Source organism: Rana temporaria, chromosome 4 (genome assembly GCF_905171775.1).
Source record: "Rana temporaria chromosome 4, aRanTem1.1, whole genome shotgun sequence".
Lineage (NCBI taxonomy): Eukaryota > Metazoa > Chordata > Amphibia > Anura > Ranidae > Rana > Rana temporaria.
The window spans coordinates 117,724,038-117,741,263 of NC_053492.1; the positions used below are offsets into that span (position 1 = coordinate 117,724,038).

Genomic DNA, 17,226 nt, shown 5'->3' on the forward strand with positions numbered 1-17,226 from the left:
TGCTAAACATTTGATTTTATATTTTCTCAAGCCACCACTGTTCAGGATGTTGCCAAACTATTTTTATAACCTGTAACAGGAAAAGCACATACCTTTTTTTTTTTTTTTGTGGTATATGTGAAAGCTTCACTCAACTGCCTGTATTGCTGTGTTTCAAGATTGAAGGACATATGCCCAGAGCTGGACAACTCCAAGACGACAGGTGACCAATTTGGCAAAGCAATAACCATTAGTACCTCGCTGTGCAGACCACTTATATATATATATATATATATATACATATATATGTGTATATATATTTATATTTTCAAGCAGGAGATTGCATTTGCTGTCAAGGTCCAACGTTACAGTTTACATGGGGGCATACTTACTTTTAGGCAACTTTTGCCTGCTTGCATTTCCCTGCATTTACTGTCCATTTGCTGTGTTCAAATTAGAGGTTTTTGTGCAAATTTAGACGATTACTGACTGCACTCCTTCCTTCCCCACACTCCACTGCCAGTTTTACACAGACGTTTGTGAGCTGACGTTTGCAACTGAATGCAGAGAGAGGGAGGAGCTGTCAGAATTCAGCAGTAATGTCGGGTGTGGGCGGGACCCAGCAGCTCTCAAACACCAGCCAGTGGGATGGGATCTGGGCGGGCTGCTACGTGTATGTGGTCCTGCCTCCTTTCTTAAGCAGCCCAATCATTGGCTGGTGTTTGATAGCTGCAGGGCCCCGCCCCCTTCCTGGTCCTGCCCACCCCCGACATCCCCGTTGAATTCTGACAGCTGGTCTCTCTCTGCATTCAGTTACATATAGTGTAACTGCCAAATCAGTTTGTGTGTGAAACCTGCCAGTGCCACCCAATGTCAACTGCCAGTGGCAACCAGTGCCACCCAATGTCAACTGCCAGTGGCAACCAGTGCCACCTGCCAAAAAAAAGAAAAATCGGCCTAAAATATCGGCCGCAAAAACCGGCATCATATATTGGCCATCGGCCACCCCCGATTTTTCTAAATATCGTCGTCTGCCAGAGAAAACCCATATTGTCGACCTCTAGTTCAAATGAGTATTTAAGGTTAAAGTAGAACTGCAGGCAACCCTTTTTTTCATTTTAGGAGGGTCATAACCCCTGTCATGTTTTTTTTTGCATCTGTGTCAGATTTAGAAAATGAGAACGGGAAGCTAATTGCTTGTTAGAGGGAAACAAATGTAGTTTTCTTTTAGAAACCTTAAACCATGAGGTCCATAATACTACCTCTACCTACGCAGATTTCTCGGTCCTTATTTTCATCCTTCCATTTCTCAGGGGTCAGTTTACCCCATATTATGTTTTATTTTGCAATTTGAATAGTATATTTAAGAGCTTTAGAAATGCAAATGTTTTTCATACTCGGTTACATTTGTCCTATGTAAATATTAAGGAAGTGCATAAACAAACTTTAGTTTCTGGAATTTGCCTGGTTCCTTTACCAAGGTGTTAGGAACCTGGCATGTTTTTTCATCCTTGTTCCTTGTTTCTCTCTACATCTTTTGGGTTTTTGAGAGCTCTGCTGTAAGCCTTTTTTTTTTTTTGTGCAAATCTTGTCCTAGTCCAGTGACCCCTTGGAAAGGGGGGTAGGAGGTAGTCAAAAAAAAATAAAAAGAGAAAGCAGGAAAAGTCTACATTTTTTTTTTTTAATGCAAACAGAAATAATGTCAAACATGTTCCTTTCATTCTAGAACAGATCTGGTCTATTTGAAAATCTGTTATAGTTAGTAAGTTCAACAATTCCTCATTAAAACAACATTCTCATTCCTGGGGAGAAAACCTCTTGAGTTTAGGACTTGACATTCTCAATATTTGTCCGTATCTGGCCCTTCTTAGGCTTGACAAAATAGCACACGCTATGCAGCACAGGAAAAACTTGTAGGGTATCGGGAACAAAGCTTTTATTTCTCACACTCTTTCCACTATAGCAGGGGTGTCAAACTCCATTTCACCGTGGGCCTCATCAACATCAAGGTTGCCTTCAAAGGGTCGGTTGTATCTGTAATACTGGATGTCCAGAGCCCTCCACCCACCCTTAGATCACCGTGCTCCCCCCTGGAGGATGAGCAGAGGAAGGCTGGAGTCAGCTGTCTAAGTCTGTTGAATGCTGAGACAATGGGAGGCAGAGACAATGGGGTGCTATGGATGCACAGAGAGGTGCAGGATCTATAGGAGTTCTGTCATCCTCTCTGCTGCCAACTGCTGAGACAAGGAAGGGGGCAGAGACGAGCCTCTCTGCAGCTGCAGGAAGAGGTGCAGGATCGGGTGGAGGAGTTCTATCGTCTTCTCTGCTGCCAACTGCTGAGACAAGAAAGAGGGTAGAGAAGAGCCTCTCTGCAGCTGCAGGATCTGGTGGAAGAGTTCTGTTGTCTTCTCTGCTGCCATCTGTCTGCTGAGACAAGGAAAGGTGCAGAGACGAGCCTCTCTGCAGCTGCAGGAAGAAGTGCAGGATTTGGTGAAGGATTTCTGTCGTCTTCTCTGCTGAGACAAGGAAGGGTGCAGAGACGAGCCTCTCTGCAGCTGCAGGAAGAGGTGCAGGATCTGGTGGAGGAGTTCTGTTGTCCTCTCTGCTGCCGACTGCTGGGACAAGGTGGGGGCAGAGATGAGGGGGATACCGCAGCTGCAGGAGAGGTGCGTGGGCCACATGAAATGGCCTGATGGGTCAGTAAACAGCCATGAAGTGGTAAAATTTACAAATGACAGTAAAGCAGGCTTCTGCAATCTTAGTGCCTACCTTGCAGTGCAGAAACCTCCTGTTAGGGTACCGATGGGTGTATATTAAAGGCGAAGTTCACCTTTTTCAAAGAATAGCCTATGCAGTCAAGGGGCCCCTGTAAAATGACTATTCATTTTGTTGTCTCATATCTGTAGGCCATTTGGGCCCCCCTCGAGGCCTGTCAGATAAACTCCCATTTAGCAGTCCCCATGTCCTCAGATTTTCATCATTACTGTAATGCTGGAATTGAGTGTCCAGTGGTTTTCATGTCCTAGCAACAAAGCAGGACATGGGAATTGCTAACAGGGAGTATTTTGGCCAAGGAGGCCTAAATAGCCTTCAGGTATAACAATACTATTTTACACACACACACACACACACACACACATATAAAGCTAATAGAAAGAATAAGCCTTTATGGCCCTTTTACTTTTTTTGAGTTGCATACATAAGTGCACGTAATCATGTATTTACAGAGTTACAAAAGAGTAGAACAATTCAGACTCTTATGTATTTTTCTAAAACTTTTATTCTCTAAAATGACAGCTGCGGGGATACAGTTTCTTGTTCCCATGGTGTCATTCGAGGATTAGGAAATGCTTCTTGTAAATACTGTGTGGTTTTCCTTTTATTTTTAGCTCTGCACTCTGCGCTGTGTTTAGAGAAGTAGTGTTTGTTCTCTTTTAATAAAAGAAGCTGGCTTTCTTTTCAAGTATTTACAATTCCACAGCGTTTCTTTACATTCACTGATTCCTCTGTAAATCTGTCTTTTCTGCTTTGTGTAGAATTGGTTTGTAGATGTAAACTCAAATTGGATGACCGTTTGCTAAAGCCATGTGTGTAGTAAATAATTGCCATCTGTTTAATTTTTTAAAATACTGTTTTGTTTTTTTTTTGTTTCTTTTTGCATCTTGGTGCGTCTGATGTTCTCCAGGCTCTTTGTTGCCTGTCATCATGCACTCACTCAAGTAGTTTTTGCATATAAGGCATGCCAGAATGATACCTGTCACAGTTGCTTCTGCTTTGACCCGAACTGTCAAGCCATCAAATGGCTGAATCATAACTGATCACATATGCAGCACTATCTCAACTGCAGATCAAGCAGAGGCCAAAATGGCAGCTTCCTTGGCTGTAAAGGATAGGAGGGTTTAGTTCCGCTTTAATGGAAACAACGGAATATGCCTGCGCAATGAGAATTGTCGTGTCTGCTTGTAGTCTCCACCAAATCCAAATTTGACGAGGGTGACAATACAGAACAATTGGGAGGCAGAAACCCTCCAAGGACGGAGAACAGCGCCCAGAGCACAAAACTGTGGTCACAGCATGATCCAAATACTATGTGTGCACGAGGAGCGCATAGTGTTCCTGGAACAAATTTGTCAGAAATTAATTAATTAAAAAGTGTAAAAAAAAAAAAGTGTGTAGCAACACATGGGGAACACATAGTGTAAAAAAAAGTGTGTAGCAAAATATCTATGTGTTCCCCATGTGTTGCTACACACTTTTTTTTTTTTTTACACTTTTTAATTAATCCATTTTTGACACATTTGTTCCAGGAACACTATGCACTCCTCGTGCACGCATAGTATTTGGATCATGCTGTGACTACCGTTTTGTGCTCTGGATGCTGTTCTCCATCCTTGGAGGGTTCCCCTGTCTCAACCACAGGGGAGACATCATGCCCGTCCCCCCACTTTCTTTGGTGGATACCGGACTTGGCCTTGAGACTGTGCAGTAAGTTCCCCAATTTGTCTCCACCCTGTTGGGACATAGTCTCTCTCCGTCCTCCCTTATTCCAAGGGCATTATCATTAACCCCTGTCTATTTTCTATTTCCAGTATAATACTTCATAACACTCCTGATGAATGGCTGTAATGCCAAGAAACGAATTGAGTGCCACTAGATGCCAACAGTTACTTGTCTCTCTTACCTGTTTTTCAATCTATTTATTTTACCATGTATATTTGCCATGTCTTTTTGTATTGCATGCTATGAGCAGCATATTTAGTGTAAGTCTTGTGACTACCTATCTGTTTGATACAATCTAGAATTCATATCAGATATTTTGTAATAAATCATGTACTGTACCTTCATCTCTATGTTCTTATTCTTACCTGACATGGCGATCCCTCATTTAAAGTCCCATATATTCTTCCTTCCTACCTACCAAATTATGGATGGAGGCCGCCATGTGTTTTATATAGTGTGTGTGTGTGTCAGGTCACATCCATTTACTGTACTGTTAGAAATGTGTTCATTTGAGAAATTATTTTTTACATTTTCTCGGCAGTGTGGTCAAAAAAGAACATCAATTTGATCCCATTAATGATTAGAAAATCGAACACACATTCCTAAAGCATTTATTTTTTATTTTTTTTAACAAATTATATTACTGTATGGCAGCTTTTTTGGCTATGAAAGATTTAGTTCCCCTTTAGGGCTGGTTTACACCATCTGCTTGATGCATCCAAATGCGCTTCCATGCGTCACATTTTTGGCAGTCCATTAATTTAATTGGGCTGCTGAACATGCAGGAATGTGCAAAACGTACAGCAGGCACAAATTTTAAAATTGCAACCATAACCCTCAGTATTGATGTCAGGGAATACATAAATAACCCCCAGCATTAGTGGCAGTGCTGATAACCTATGCCCCCTCGCATCAAACTGGGCCTCAGTAGTAGTTCTGCTTAACGCCCTCTGCCTATTGTTGGGAATGGCAGTGCTTTTTACCTTGACAAACCTACGTTCCCAACTGCATTGGTGGACCGTGCAATTTTTTTTAACATCTTGTCCACACACCCCACCCCCAGTTTTTTTTTGGGGGGGGGGGGTGGCGCAACCCAGCATTGGTCATTCAGTGCTCTTTAACCCTACATTGGCAGTCTGTGCGGTGGCGTCAAAAATGTAATCTTTCCTAAGCACATGCTGCTTCTCTCTCCTCATTGAGGACAGAACTACATTTGTAATGTCTGGCAGAGATCTCTTGAGGGTGTTTTCAACATTTGGCACCCTTTTGGTGCCAAGAACATGGTAGACCCAGTCTAGAACATGGCATTTTGGTCACCAGGGTATTAGAGGTTTGGTGGGCTGCCAGGATTCTGCTCTTTAAAAGTAAAGAGGAAAGGAGCTGTGATTTCAGTGTCTTTGTTAAATATTTCTTCAAAATGGGGCTTGTTTTTAAAGCACTCATAAGACTTGTTCAGAATATGAAACTGTTCATTCTGGAAACAGGTTCACTTTAAAATGTGAGGGCGCGTACACACGGTCGGTCCATCTGATGAGAACGGTCCAAAGGACCGTTCTCATCGGTTAACCGATGAAGCTGACTGATGGTCTGATGTGCCTACACACCATCAGTTAAAAAAACGATCGAGTCCAACGCGGTGACGTAAAACACAACGACGTGCTGAGAAAAATTAAGTTCAATGCTTCCAAGCATGCGTCGACTTGATTCTGAGCATGCGCGGGTTTTTAACCGATGCTTTTGCATACTAACCGTCGGTTTTGACCTATCGGTTAGGCGTCCATCGGTTCAATTTTAAAGCAAGTTCTAAAATTTTTGACAGAAGGATAACTGACCGATGGGGCCCACACACCATTGGTTTGGACCGATGAAACGGTCCTTCAGTCTGTTTCCATCGGTTTTGACCGACCGTGTGTACGCGGCCTAAAGGTATTCCCTTACCTCCCACCCACAACATGACATTGTATGAGGAGCGAGGTATGAGCTGATGTGGAGCTATAAGTTCTTGGAGTTGAGTTCTTTCTAGCCATCTAACTGCCCAAACCTTGGGGATCTACTTCTTATGACATTAAACCAGTTTGTATAGTCCGCAGTCCCCTGCTGGGTCTTTATGGTAATATCAAATAACACAATGACAGTCGCGATGCATAACCTAAGTGAGCCGTGGTGTAATAGTTTTGGAGCAATGCAGAAGATCATCTTTTCAGCATTCAAGAAATTTTAAGTAGCAAACCTTTTACTAATATATACTGTTCCACCCAAAGTAAATTGTGCTGGCAGCACCCACTATCTCTTTCGCCTTTCGGTTCTTGTAAACAGGATTGGTCTTGTTGCTGGTACTACTGGGCATTCCTTTCAAACAGGCCAGATCTGATTTTGTTCAGCAGGTAAACCGTCCGAATTCCCTGCCAAACTGAGCAGAGCGGCCAGATAACGGGTCCATGTCCTCTCTGCTTATGCAAAGTGGACATGGACACAGCCCACTCTGCTCTATGGGCATCTGGATGTAAAAGGGCCAGCTGTCCGGTTTACATTTGGCTGCCCTCCGATCTGACCAGATGGAAATGGATCCCCTTTCATTTATATTTTTGCTGGAGGTAGTCATTTGTAAACGGTCAAAAGTCCATGCCCATAGAGGAGAATAAAGGGTCAGATCGGGTCCAGCTGGACCCGATCAGCCCTCTTATATATAAAAGGGGTTTAAAGGCTCAGGGCAGTAGGACTGTGTATGCACTTTCTTTTTTAATTATATTTTATGTTGAAACAGGGTGCCCTGTGAATCTAGTTGTTGAATCCCTAGTTCTAAACGTGAGCTTGTGCCTTCTTTCTCACTTTAAATGTTTATAGGCAAGTCCTTGTTTGTCTTTCCAGAGCCAACATGCGCTCTAGGGTTCCAAACCTTTAGCAAACAGCTCCTTCCGAAGAAATTGCTCACACCTTCTACTTTCTCCCTCCGTTGGGTTTGTTGGTTCTTAGCTGACCTTAAACAGTTGTTTTTTTTTTTTTTCCTTAAATATACTAAATCCCCCCGTCTACTCTTTACAGGTGTTCACTCCCTTTCGGAAACTGATCCTTAGTGCGGACAATAGGAAAGACATGGAGGAATGGATGGCGGCGCTCAAGTCTGCTCAGAACCGTGAGCTCTTTGAGGTAGTAACCTATATATATCCAGTGACAAAAATCTGACCAAGGTGACAAATATGTGCCATTTGCTGCTAGGAAGAAGGTTTTTAGGTGATACTGGGTCATCTACCTGGGAGGCACAAGTGCCCTTTGTATTCATTATTGTATGGAGGAGGGGTAAAATGACAGAGCAGTATTTCGCTCTCAGAGGAAGCCTTACATGCTGCTTTCTATTTATAGATAGAGGGGCATAACTTGCCGACTTACCTGTCAGATTTGTTATAATTGTAAGTTATGTAAAGTATTTGCAAGTTTTGTTCTGCACTTTCAACTTTTTTTTTTTCTTCTCTTGTGCAGAGATGCAATCAGGAACTAGTTTTACCTCATAAGTTTAAGGTAGTGTCACTTCTCCTCCTGTCATTTGCATAACAATCCCTGATAGGCAGCACTGCTTTAGGCAGTAATCAGACCTGCTGTGCCTGCGTGTACACACTTCTTTACCTACACGATCTCTGGCTTTATGTTTTTCTTTTTTCTCATGTTTCCAGTCTGCCCAGTACAGTGTGGACCACTTCTCCGGAATGCACAACTGGTATGCCTGCTCCCATGCTCGACCCACCTACTGCAATGTGTGCCGTGAAGCTCTCTCCGGTGTCACCTCCCATGGACTCTCCTGTGAAGGTATGTGAGAGGAGACCTACGGAAATCCCATATGTACTACGTAGTGCTGTGCAATCTTTAGCTGGTTTCTGGTTGGAAATCTCTAAACGTATAACTTGTATATTTGTTTTTCGTGTGTGCGTATTTCTATATGTGTGTATGGGCATGTATGTATATATGTTTTGTTCATATTTAAGATGTTAGAAGCTGATTAAAAAAAAAGTGGAGAAAAATAGAACAACCAAAGGAAACAAAAAAAAAAATAAGGCAATGCAGATAATATCCATGGTGGGTATTCCACCTGCTGTAAGCCAAGTGTACTAATCTCCAAGCCACCATGCTGCCCTTCCAGATTGTAGTGTCACTGTTTGTGCTGTCACAGGATCTTGCCTTCACAATATTAAGATATTACGATATGTCGAAACTGAAGTGCAGTTTGACTTCTCTTGAGCATTAAGATGACATACAGGTATTAAAAATGTACTATAAAACGGTTCCATGGACTGTTAAGCACCGTTCAGTTAATTATAGCTAGCATTAATATATAATTTGTACTGTATCTGTTAGTTTCTTTAATGAGTCATCCATTGCCCCAGGGCAGGGCTGGGATTCCGTACTATTTACTAAAGCCTCCTTACCTTTACTGAAGATGAAATGTTTACTTTGTTATTAGGATAATGTATTTGAACAGAGTACCCTGACAACACTGATGCAGCTTACATTGCTATATACCTGCTGTATGTAGACTGGTTATGTTTGTGGTGGCTCTTATCTTGAAGTAATATATTGGTGGAAGATAAAAACATTTTAAAGCAGGGATGTCCAACTTTTTGACCTTCCTGGGCCACATTGGAAGAAGATTGTCTTGGATCACACATAAAATATACTACCGATCCAGCAATACAGCTACACAGTTTACATGGATTTTTGATTGCGATCTGGTCACATTTAAAAGGACTTTTGTATGGTAATGGCAATTTTAGGATGATACACTATTGGACTCAACGCATATCTTTATAAACGAGTGTTGACATTTTTGATTGTATAGTTGTGCTTATAAGTTTACATACCCTGGCAGAATTTATGATTTCTTGCCCATTTTTGAGAGAATATGAATAATAACACAAAAACTTTTCTTTCACTCATGGTTAGTGTTTGGCTGAAGCCATTAATTATCAATCAACTGTGTTTACTCTTTTTAAATGGTTATCACAAGATAACCCACCCAAATGACCCTGATCAAAAGTGTACATACCATGGTGCTTTTGGCCTGATAACATGCACACAAGTTGACACAAAGGTGTTTGAATGGCTATTAATGGTAACCATCCTTACCTGTGATCTGTTTGCTTGTAATTAGTGTGTGTGTGTGTGTATGTAAAAGGTCAATGCGTTTCTGGACTCCTGACAGACCCTTGCATCTTTCATCCAGTGCTGCACTGACATTTCTGGATTCCTTTTATGGGGAAAGCAAAAGAATTGTCAAAGGATCTGCGGGAAAAGGTAGTTGAACTGTATAAAACGGGAAAGGGATAAAAAAAGATATCCAAGGAATTGAGAATGCCAATCAGCAGTGTTCAAACTCTAATCAAGAAGTGGAAAATGATGGGTTCTGTTGAAACCAAACCACGGTCAGGTAGACCAACTATAAGTTCAGCCAGAACTGCCAGGAAAATTGTTCAGGATGCAAAGAAAAACCCACAAATAGCTTCAGATGAAATACAGGACTCTCTGAAAACATGTGGTGTTTCAAGATTAACAATAAGGAGGCACTTGAAGAAAGATGGGTTGCATGGTCGAGTCGCCAGAAGATAGCCATTACTACGCAAATGCCACAAAGTGATGATGAGACCAAAATTGAGCTTTTTAGCATAAACCATTTGGAGAGGAGTCAACAAGGCCTATGATGAAAGGAACAGAGGTGGATCGATTTATGTTTTTGGGATGTGTGAGCTACAAAAGGCTCAGGAAATCTGGTCAAAATTGATGGCAAGATGAATGCATTATGTTATCAAAAAATACTGGAGGAACATTTTCATTCATCAGCCAGGAAGCTGCGCATGGGATGTACTTGGGCATTCCAACATGACAATAAACCAAAACACAAGGCCAAGTTGACCTTTCATTGGCTACAGCAGAATAAAGTGAAGGTTCTGGAGTGGCCATCTCAGTCTCCTGACCTCAATATCATTGAGCCACTCTGGGGAGATCTCTAACGTGCAGCTCAGGAAAGACAGCCCAAGAATTTACAGGAAATGGAGGCTTTTTGCCAAGAGGAATGGGCAGCTTTACCATCTGAGAAGATAAAGAGCCTCATCTACAAATACCACAAAAGACTTCAAGCTGTCATTGATGTTAAAGGGGGCAATACACGGTATTTAGAACTGTAATATGTAAACTTTTGATCAGGGTCGTTTGGGTAGTTTCTGTTGTGATTTATGATTTTAAAAGAGTAAACACAGTAGATTGATAATAAATTGCTTCAGCCAAACACAAACAATAAGTGAAAGAAAAGTTGTTGTGTTTTTATTCATATTCTCTGAAAAATGGCCAAGAAATCATAAATTCTGCCAGGGTATGTAAACTTATGAGCTCAACTGTAACTTTGTCACGTTTGGAGGGCTTGGTATCACTTCTTTTCTCGGAGCAATTTTATTGTTTAAACATGTGTTTGCTTTAGTTATCAGAGTTGTAAAAATTTAGATATATTTATCATAAAGAACCGTGCACTTGAAGTCAGTGACTTTGATGTGACCTGACTTCCTGCTCTGTGGATTATGGAGTAGTATAGCCTTTTGTGTTTTGTTTCCATATAGTGGCTATGGGGTTGATTTATTAAAACTGGAAAATACAAAATCTGGCGCAGCTGTGCATAGAAACCAATCGGCTTCCAGGTTTTATTGTCAAAGTTTAATTGAACAAACTGAAGTTAGTAGCCAATCAGCTTCTATGCACACCTGCACCAAATTTTGCACTCTGCAGTTTTAGTAAATCAATCCCTATATGCCAGTAGCACCAGAATTATATGGTCTCTGTCCAGTAATTTTTTTCCTTTTGGAGGCAGCTGCTATGATCAAAGTGCTGTTCCTGCAATGAACGTGACCCTGTTTTTCTGGTAAATAATTCTGCCAGCTAGCTAAAAAAAAATACACATAAATGTTATAATCCTTTTTTTTTTGTACATTTTCCAGAGCACACATATACAGAACAATTACCGTATTTATCGCGGTATACCCCGCGCACCCCTAAAGTTGCCCCCAATCCTGTGGAAAAAACTTTTTTTTGTACTTACAGTTTTGGTGTCTTGCGCGGCGTCCATCGGCGGCCTCGTCGGGTCCGGCATTCGTCTGCAGCTTCGGGTGTCCTCTTCGTCGGTTCCGGCGTCCTTCTGCGGCTTCGGGTGTCCTCTTCGTCGGGTCCGGCGTCCTCGCGTCCTCCCCGCTCGTTTCCCGTGCCGAGTTTGAATACTGCGCCGACATATACAGAGCACAGTACACTCGTGTATTGTCGGCAATGCTCGGCAACTCTCGCGCTGACGTCCTGTATGTCCAGGACGTGAGCGCGGAAGGAGCCGAGACTGCTCGACTATACCCGAGTGTACTGCGCTCGGTATATGTCGGCGCAGTATTCAAAACTCGGCGCGGGTATCGGCGTATACCGTGCACCCATGATTTTGTCCTGATTTTCAGGGCAAAAAAGTGCGCGGTATAGGCCGATAAATACGGTACTGTTCTGATTGTATTATCCACATTTAAGCTGATCTGAGGCTATAGAAATAGAATGCTTGGTTTAAAGCTTCCAACAGACACAGACAAAAATGTAGATTCACAACAAACAGGTTTAGCAAAGTTGTGCATCAATCAACCTTTGCATTTAGCAAAACCAAGAGCAGGCATCTCCAAACTACGGCCCTCCAGCTGTTCCATGAGGCATTGTAAAACTCTGACATTCACAACATGATTAGGTATCATGGGAATAGTAGTTCCAGAACAACTGGAGGGCCATAGTTTGGAGACCCCTCACCTCGAGCAACAGATAGCCTTGGAGAACTGATTGATCTGAACATTTTCTTCATCTTTTATAATGTAGTTTATGGAAAAAGCAGGCAGTAGATGTGATTTACAGAATTTTGCCATGGCTGACAGGAAGTGCCCGTTCACACTACTACGACTTGGGATCTGACTTGTGTCGCCCCAAGTCGCGCGACATGAGAAATTCAATTGAAGTAAATGAGAGCCGTCTTTAATGTACACTACTGAAGTCACTCCGACTTCAGAAGAGGTTCCTGTACTACTTTAAGGCGACTTCTAGGCAACTTGTACCCACTGATTTCAATGGAAGTTGCCTCCAAAGTCGGATCACGGTCTTAACTGAAGCAACTTTACAGGAAGAAAAAATAGTTTTCTCAGGCAAACCCCCCCCCCTCCCACAGAGCTAATTATTGTTTGATTGGCCACTGGCAAAGTTGCCTGTTCTGGAGGCCACTTGAAGTTGCCTCGCAAAGTCGTGCTAACTTGCATGTTGTTGTAGTGTGAACCGACACTTACAGTTTATTACATGTTCGGAGACTCTCCTATGAGATAACAAATACATTGCTTTTCTTGCTCTTCACATCAGGTTTTCTCCTTTCCTTCTAGCCTCTGTAAATATATAAACAAAATTAAAGTGTAGTTTCAGTAATTTTTGTACGTTAAATTGCTTAGTAAAATGTGCAGATTAAATGTATGCAGCTCAGGTTGGGGAAATTACAGTGGCTACATAAATGCTATCTGAGGTCATATTTGATTAGTTATCAGGAAAATCTTTCTTGGTATAGTTAGTACTGACCAAAAGGAAGTCGTTCCATGTGTGGTCTGAGGATGTAATGATGTAGTCAATTGAAGGCATCCTTTGCACCTTTTTACAATGTTATTGCCAAATATGAATCGCAGTCCTGGGAGATCATGACTATTATTTTATACCCTGTTTAAAGCATTGACTGTCAAATTACTATGATGGTTCATACATCTTCTTATAAATAGTGCGCTTATTAAGTCTGATTCTGTCATTTTGTGGATTTTTTTATTACTCAGATTTTGAAATAAAACCTGACTTTGTTAACTCTGATTTTCCTTATTTTCTTTCACTTTGTATGCAGTGTGCAAGTTTAAGTCTCACAAGCGGTGTGCCGTGAGAGCTACAAACAACTGCAAATGGACTACTTTGGCCTCAATTGGGAAAGACATCATAGAGGATGAGGATGGGGTTAGTATGCCTTGACAAGAGGCAGTGTCAGTTTGTCTGTCTGACTTTTCTCATGGCGCATTGTGGTTTACACTGTTTAATACAGCCTGTACCTAAGAAAGCTTGTTACTGTGTTTGGCCTCTACAGGTATCAATGCCACACCAGTGGTTGGAGGGGAACCTGCCTGTTAGTGCCAAGTGCACGGTATGCGAGAAGACTTGTGGCAGTGTACTGCGCCTGCAAGACTGGCAGTGTCTGTGGTGCAAAGCAGCGGTAAGACACGAACTAGACCATTCTTTCTCAAACATTTTGCCACCAAAGGAACCCTTGAAATGATGATCAGGTCTCGGGGAACCCCTGCAGAAAATTATATCTACAGCTATGAATAGGTTTCAAATTTATATTTTTAAGAATAAATAGGAATATGATATACCTAGAGCATTTGACATTCATATTGGAACAATTTTGAAACCTAAGATGCTATAAATTAAAAAAAAAGTTCAGTTATAGCTACTGACTCCACCAAGGCATGCTGACCCTTTAAGCTATGCAGACTCTATCAGATTAGAGGTCACTTTGCCACTGTTCAAGGAACCTCTGGCAACTTCTGGAGGAACCCAAGGAACTCTGGTATGGAATGGCTGTACTTGGCCATGTAAGAATTTCTTTGATTGGGATGACTAAGCTGTGTTTTGGCTCATCCGTGGGGCTTTAAAATGTGGCCGCCTTTTTATATTGCTGTTCTTTATTTAGCATTCTAAATACTAGTTACTAGTTACTATGTTTTCAATTAAAAAGGAGTAGTCACGGTTCTGGACAGCCCCGTGCTCTTCAGAAATATTTTTGCTGATTCATTATAAAACTCCCTGAGGCTGTATTAAATTAAATATAATTTTGTGACAGTCAAACATTCCTTCTAATTAAAATTCTCTCTTAATAAGCATGTACTACTTGTTTTCCTTATTTGAATCTGGCACAAGTTTTTTCCCCCCTTTTTTAATATCTGGGTTAATTGCCCCTAAGCCTGGAGTGCCAACAATGCCCCCTTCCTCCTTTTTTTTTTGCCCTTTACAAACTGTTTGTAAAGGCTTATTATTATTTTTTTGAAAGAACAAATGTGTTATGCTTACCTGCTCTGTGCAATGGTGTTACACAGAGCGGCCTCAAGCCTCAAACCTCCTCTTCTGTTCTTTCTATTTTCAATGCACCACAGGAAGCCGCTTTCTATGAGGGCGCACCTGCATTACACATGGCATGGCTCACCCCCACCCCCTGCTCTCTGCTCACAAGATTGATTGACAGCAGCAGGATCCAATGGCTCCCATTGCTGCCTCTCTGTCCTGTGAGGATGGAGAGACCACGGCTGCTGCAGACGGGCACAACGCTAGATTGAGATAGGACTCGGGTACGTTTAAGGGGCTGAGGGAACAATGGAACACGTTTTTACATTAATGCAAGGAAGGAATGCATTAAGGTAAAAAATGGTTCTGCCTTTTGAACAGTTTTAACTTAATCCTGCCCATGTGCCTGGTGCTACCATAGGGATTATTGGCCTTACTTGGAATATGCTCCCAGGATTTATTTTATTTCCTATTGCAGTGCTTGAGGCATACACAAGGTTATGAATATGCAATATATTCCCCTCTTACTTTTTTTGTTGGGTTGTCCTTTACAAACATTCACTCCTAGCGAATCCAGCATTGTTGTGCCTGACCCTACCATTTTCTGGTGATTATTTGGTCCTGTGTGGCCATCTTCCCCTCGTAGGTCATCTGTGGGGCGACTGCCTCTTTCTGGTTCTTACAGCCGGCCGCCCTATGACAAATATATGCGTTGGAACAACATCAGGGAGCTGGCTACAAGAAGCAGGAAGAGAAGGCTGTCCCCCTTATGAAGTGTCATGGTGCATGGAAATTCCATTCTCGCATAGGTGAGAATCCCAGAAGGTTTAAAAATAATAATAATGAATACATTTAAAAAAGTGGTTGGGAAAGGGTGAAGGTACATTTTTAAGCTTGTGCTCGGGAGTATGATGTCTTCCAGGCTTGAAAGCATTGTCCCGCCCTGTGTTTTAGATTTGGATAAAGTGCTGAGAACCACTGAAGGGTTCACTGTATAAAGTAACTAAATCACCATTATTGTACCACTACAAATACGTAGCTTGTACTGCTATTAAAAATCAGGGGCCTCAAATAATAAATTCAATTAAGATGCAAATGTTGCTTTAATCAGCTAAATATATTAATCGACTGTGGCCTATTACATGACTTTTACATTTTTATGTAATTTTATAATCAAAGCCTGTACTAGCAATCTGCAGTGTAAGAACATTTGGGCTCTTCTGAGTCTATATAAGATATGCCCTGCTTTAAAGTGGAATTCTCTTCTACTCTTCCCAAAAAAACGAATGTGTTCTAGTTGTATTGCCTATTACCCTTGTAGCCCCTTTCTAAGGTACTGGAGCCAAATCTTCAGGCCCTTTGCAGCTCACCTGGTCAGACATATTGGCAATTTATAGTAACCATTGTATGCGGACACCAGCGTTTTAGCAGTATACATTTGTATAGATCAATTACGTTTTTTTGCAACTTCTGGACCATGTGTGGGATCATCCATATATACTCAGCAGCTTGGGCCAGGGAACCCTTTGCCAGGACCTGTGCTTTCCCTCAGAACAGGGGACAATGGAGCAGGTTTACTTTTTGTATATCCTCCATTGTGTATGACAATGCTGTATCCTAGCCTAGGCCAACAAGGCCCAGGCCTAGGGCAGCACGGAAAGAGTCCACACCGGCTTGCGCTACACTGTTAGTGTAACGCAAGTTGCTTCTAATTTTGACTGTCCTATCATCCTGGACCACAAACCTTCCTCACTGTGCTATATGTTTTCTGCTGCACTATTGGCATGGTTATATCTTCTTAGTCCTCTCCATAAAATTATCAGACATTTGTGCTTAAAGTAGCATTTTGGATTGAGTAAGGGAGGGTTATATGCCCTGTCAGTTTATTTTTTACCATCCCTGACCCAATGCAGAGATTTCCCTTCACTTCCTGCCCCATAGCCAAAAAGGAAGTGAGAGAAAATATATGCAAATTAAAGGAATTCATTGCCCCCCCTGACCCTAAGAACTAGTGTCCCCACTAAAAAATTTCAGGGTGGGTCTTAAACAGAAAGGGGTGTAGCCTTGACAGTAAAGGGTGTGTCATATTTAAATTAGGGGTCGCACGAGTTTAGTTAGGCCTAGGGCAGCACAAACCCTAAATACACTACTGGTGTATGAATGTCCAGTATAGTACATAACGGTAGGACAGGCATCACATTGTACCACTTGAAGGTATTTATGTATACTGGTGAAAGAGCTCATTTTTAACTCGTAGTCACAAGTTTTAAATACGTGATTTGCGATTTATAGACAGCAAATCCACTCTTACTGTAGATTTCTTGCTCCATTATTTATATTGGCTACAAGTTGCTGATCGCCCCCATTACTAGTAAAAAAAATTAAATAAAAATTCCATAAAAATATCTTAAAGTTCGTAGACACTATGGGCCAGATTCACATAGAATTGCCCTGGCGCAGAGTATCAGTGATACGCTACGCCGCCGTATCTTACCTGGCGGAATTTCGAATCCACAGCGAATTCGCGCCGTAAGTTACGGCGGCGTAGTGTTTTTCTGGCGGCGTATTTGAAATTGGGCGGGTTGGGGGGCGTGATTCATTTAAATGAAGCGCGTCCCCGCG

At 41.9% G+C, this 17,226-nt stretch overlaps 1 protein-coding gene across 4 annotated transcripts in view; it reads left to right on the forward strand.

The window, feature by feature from the left end:
- Nucleotides 1-17,226, forward strand: part of DGKD (diacylglycerol kinase delta) — a 148,143-nt gene that overhangs the window by 71,472 nt on the left and 59,445 nt on the right. For all 4 annotated transcript variants that reach the window (XM_040348895.1, XM_040348898.1, XM_040348896.1 and 1 more), the window contains exons 4-7: nt 7,522-7,626; nt 8,148-8,280; nt 13,397-13,503; nt 13,631-13,756. In XM_040348895.1, coding sequence (XP_040204829.1) covers nt 7,522-7,626; nt 8,148-8,280; nt 13,397-13,503; nt 13,631-13,756 — 471 coding nt within the window. The remainder of the gene's footprint in view (nt 1-7,521; nt 7,627-8,147; nt 8,281-13,396; nt 13,504-13,630; nt 13,757-17,226) is intronic.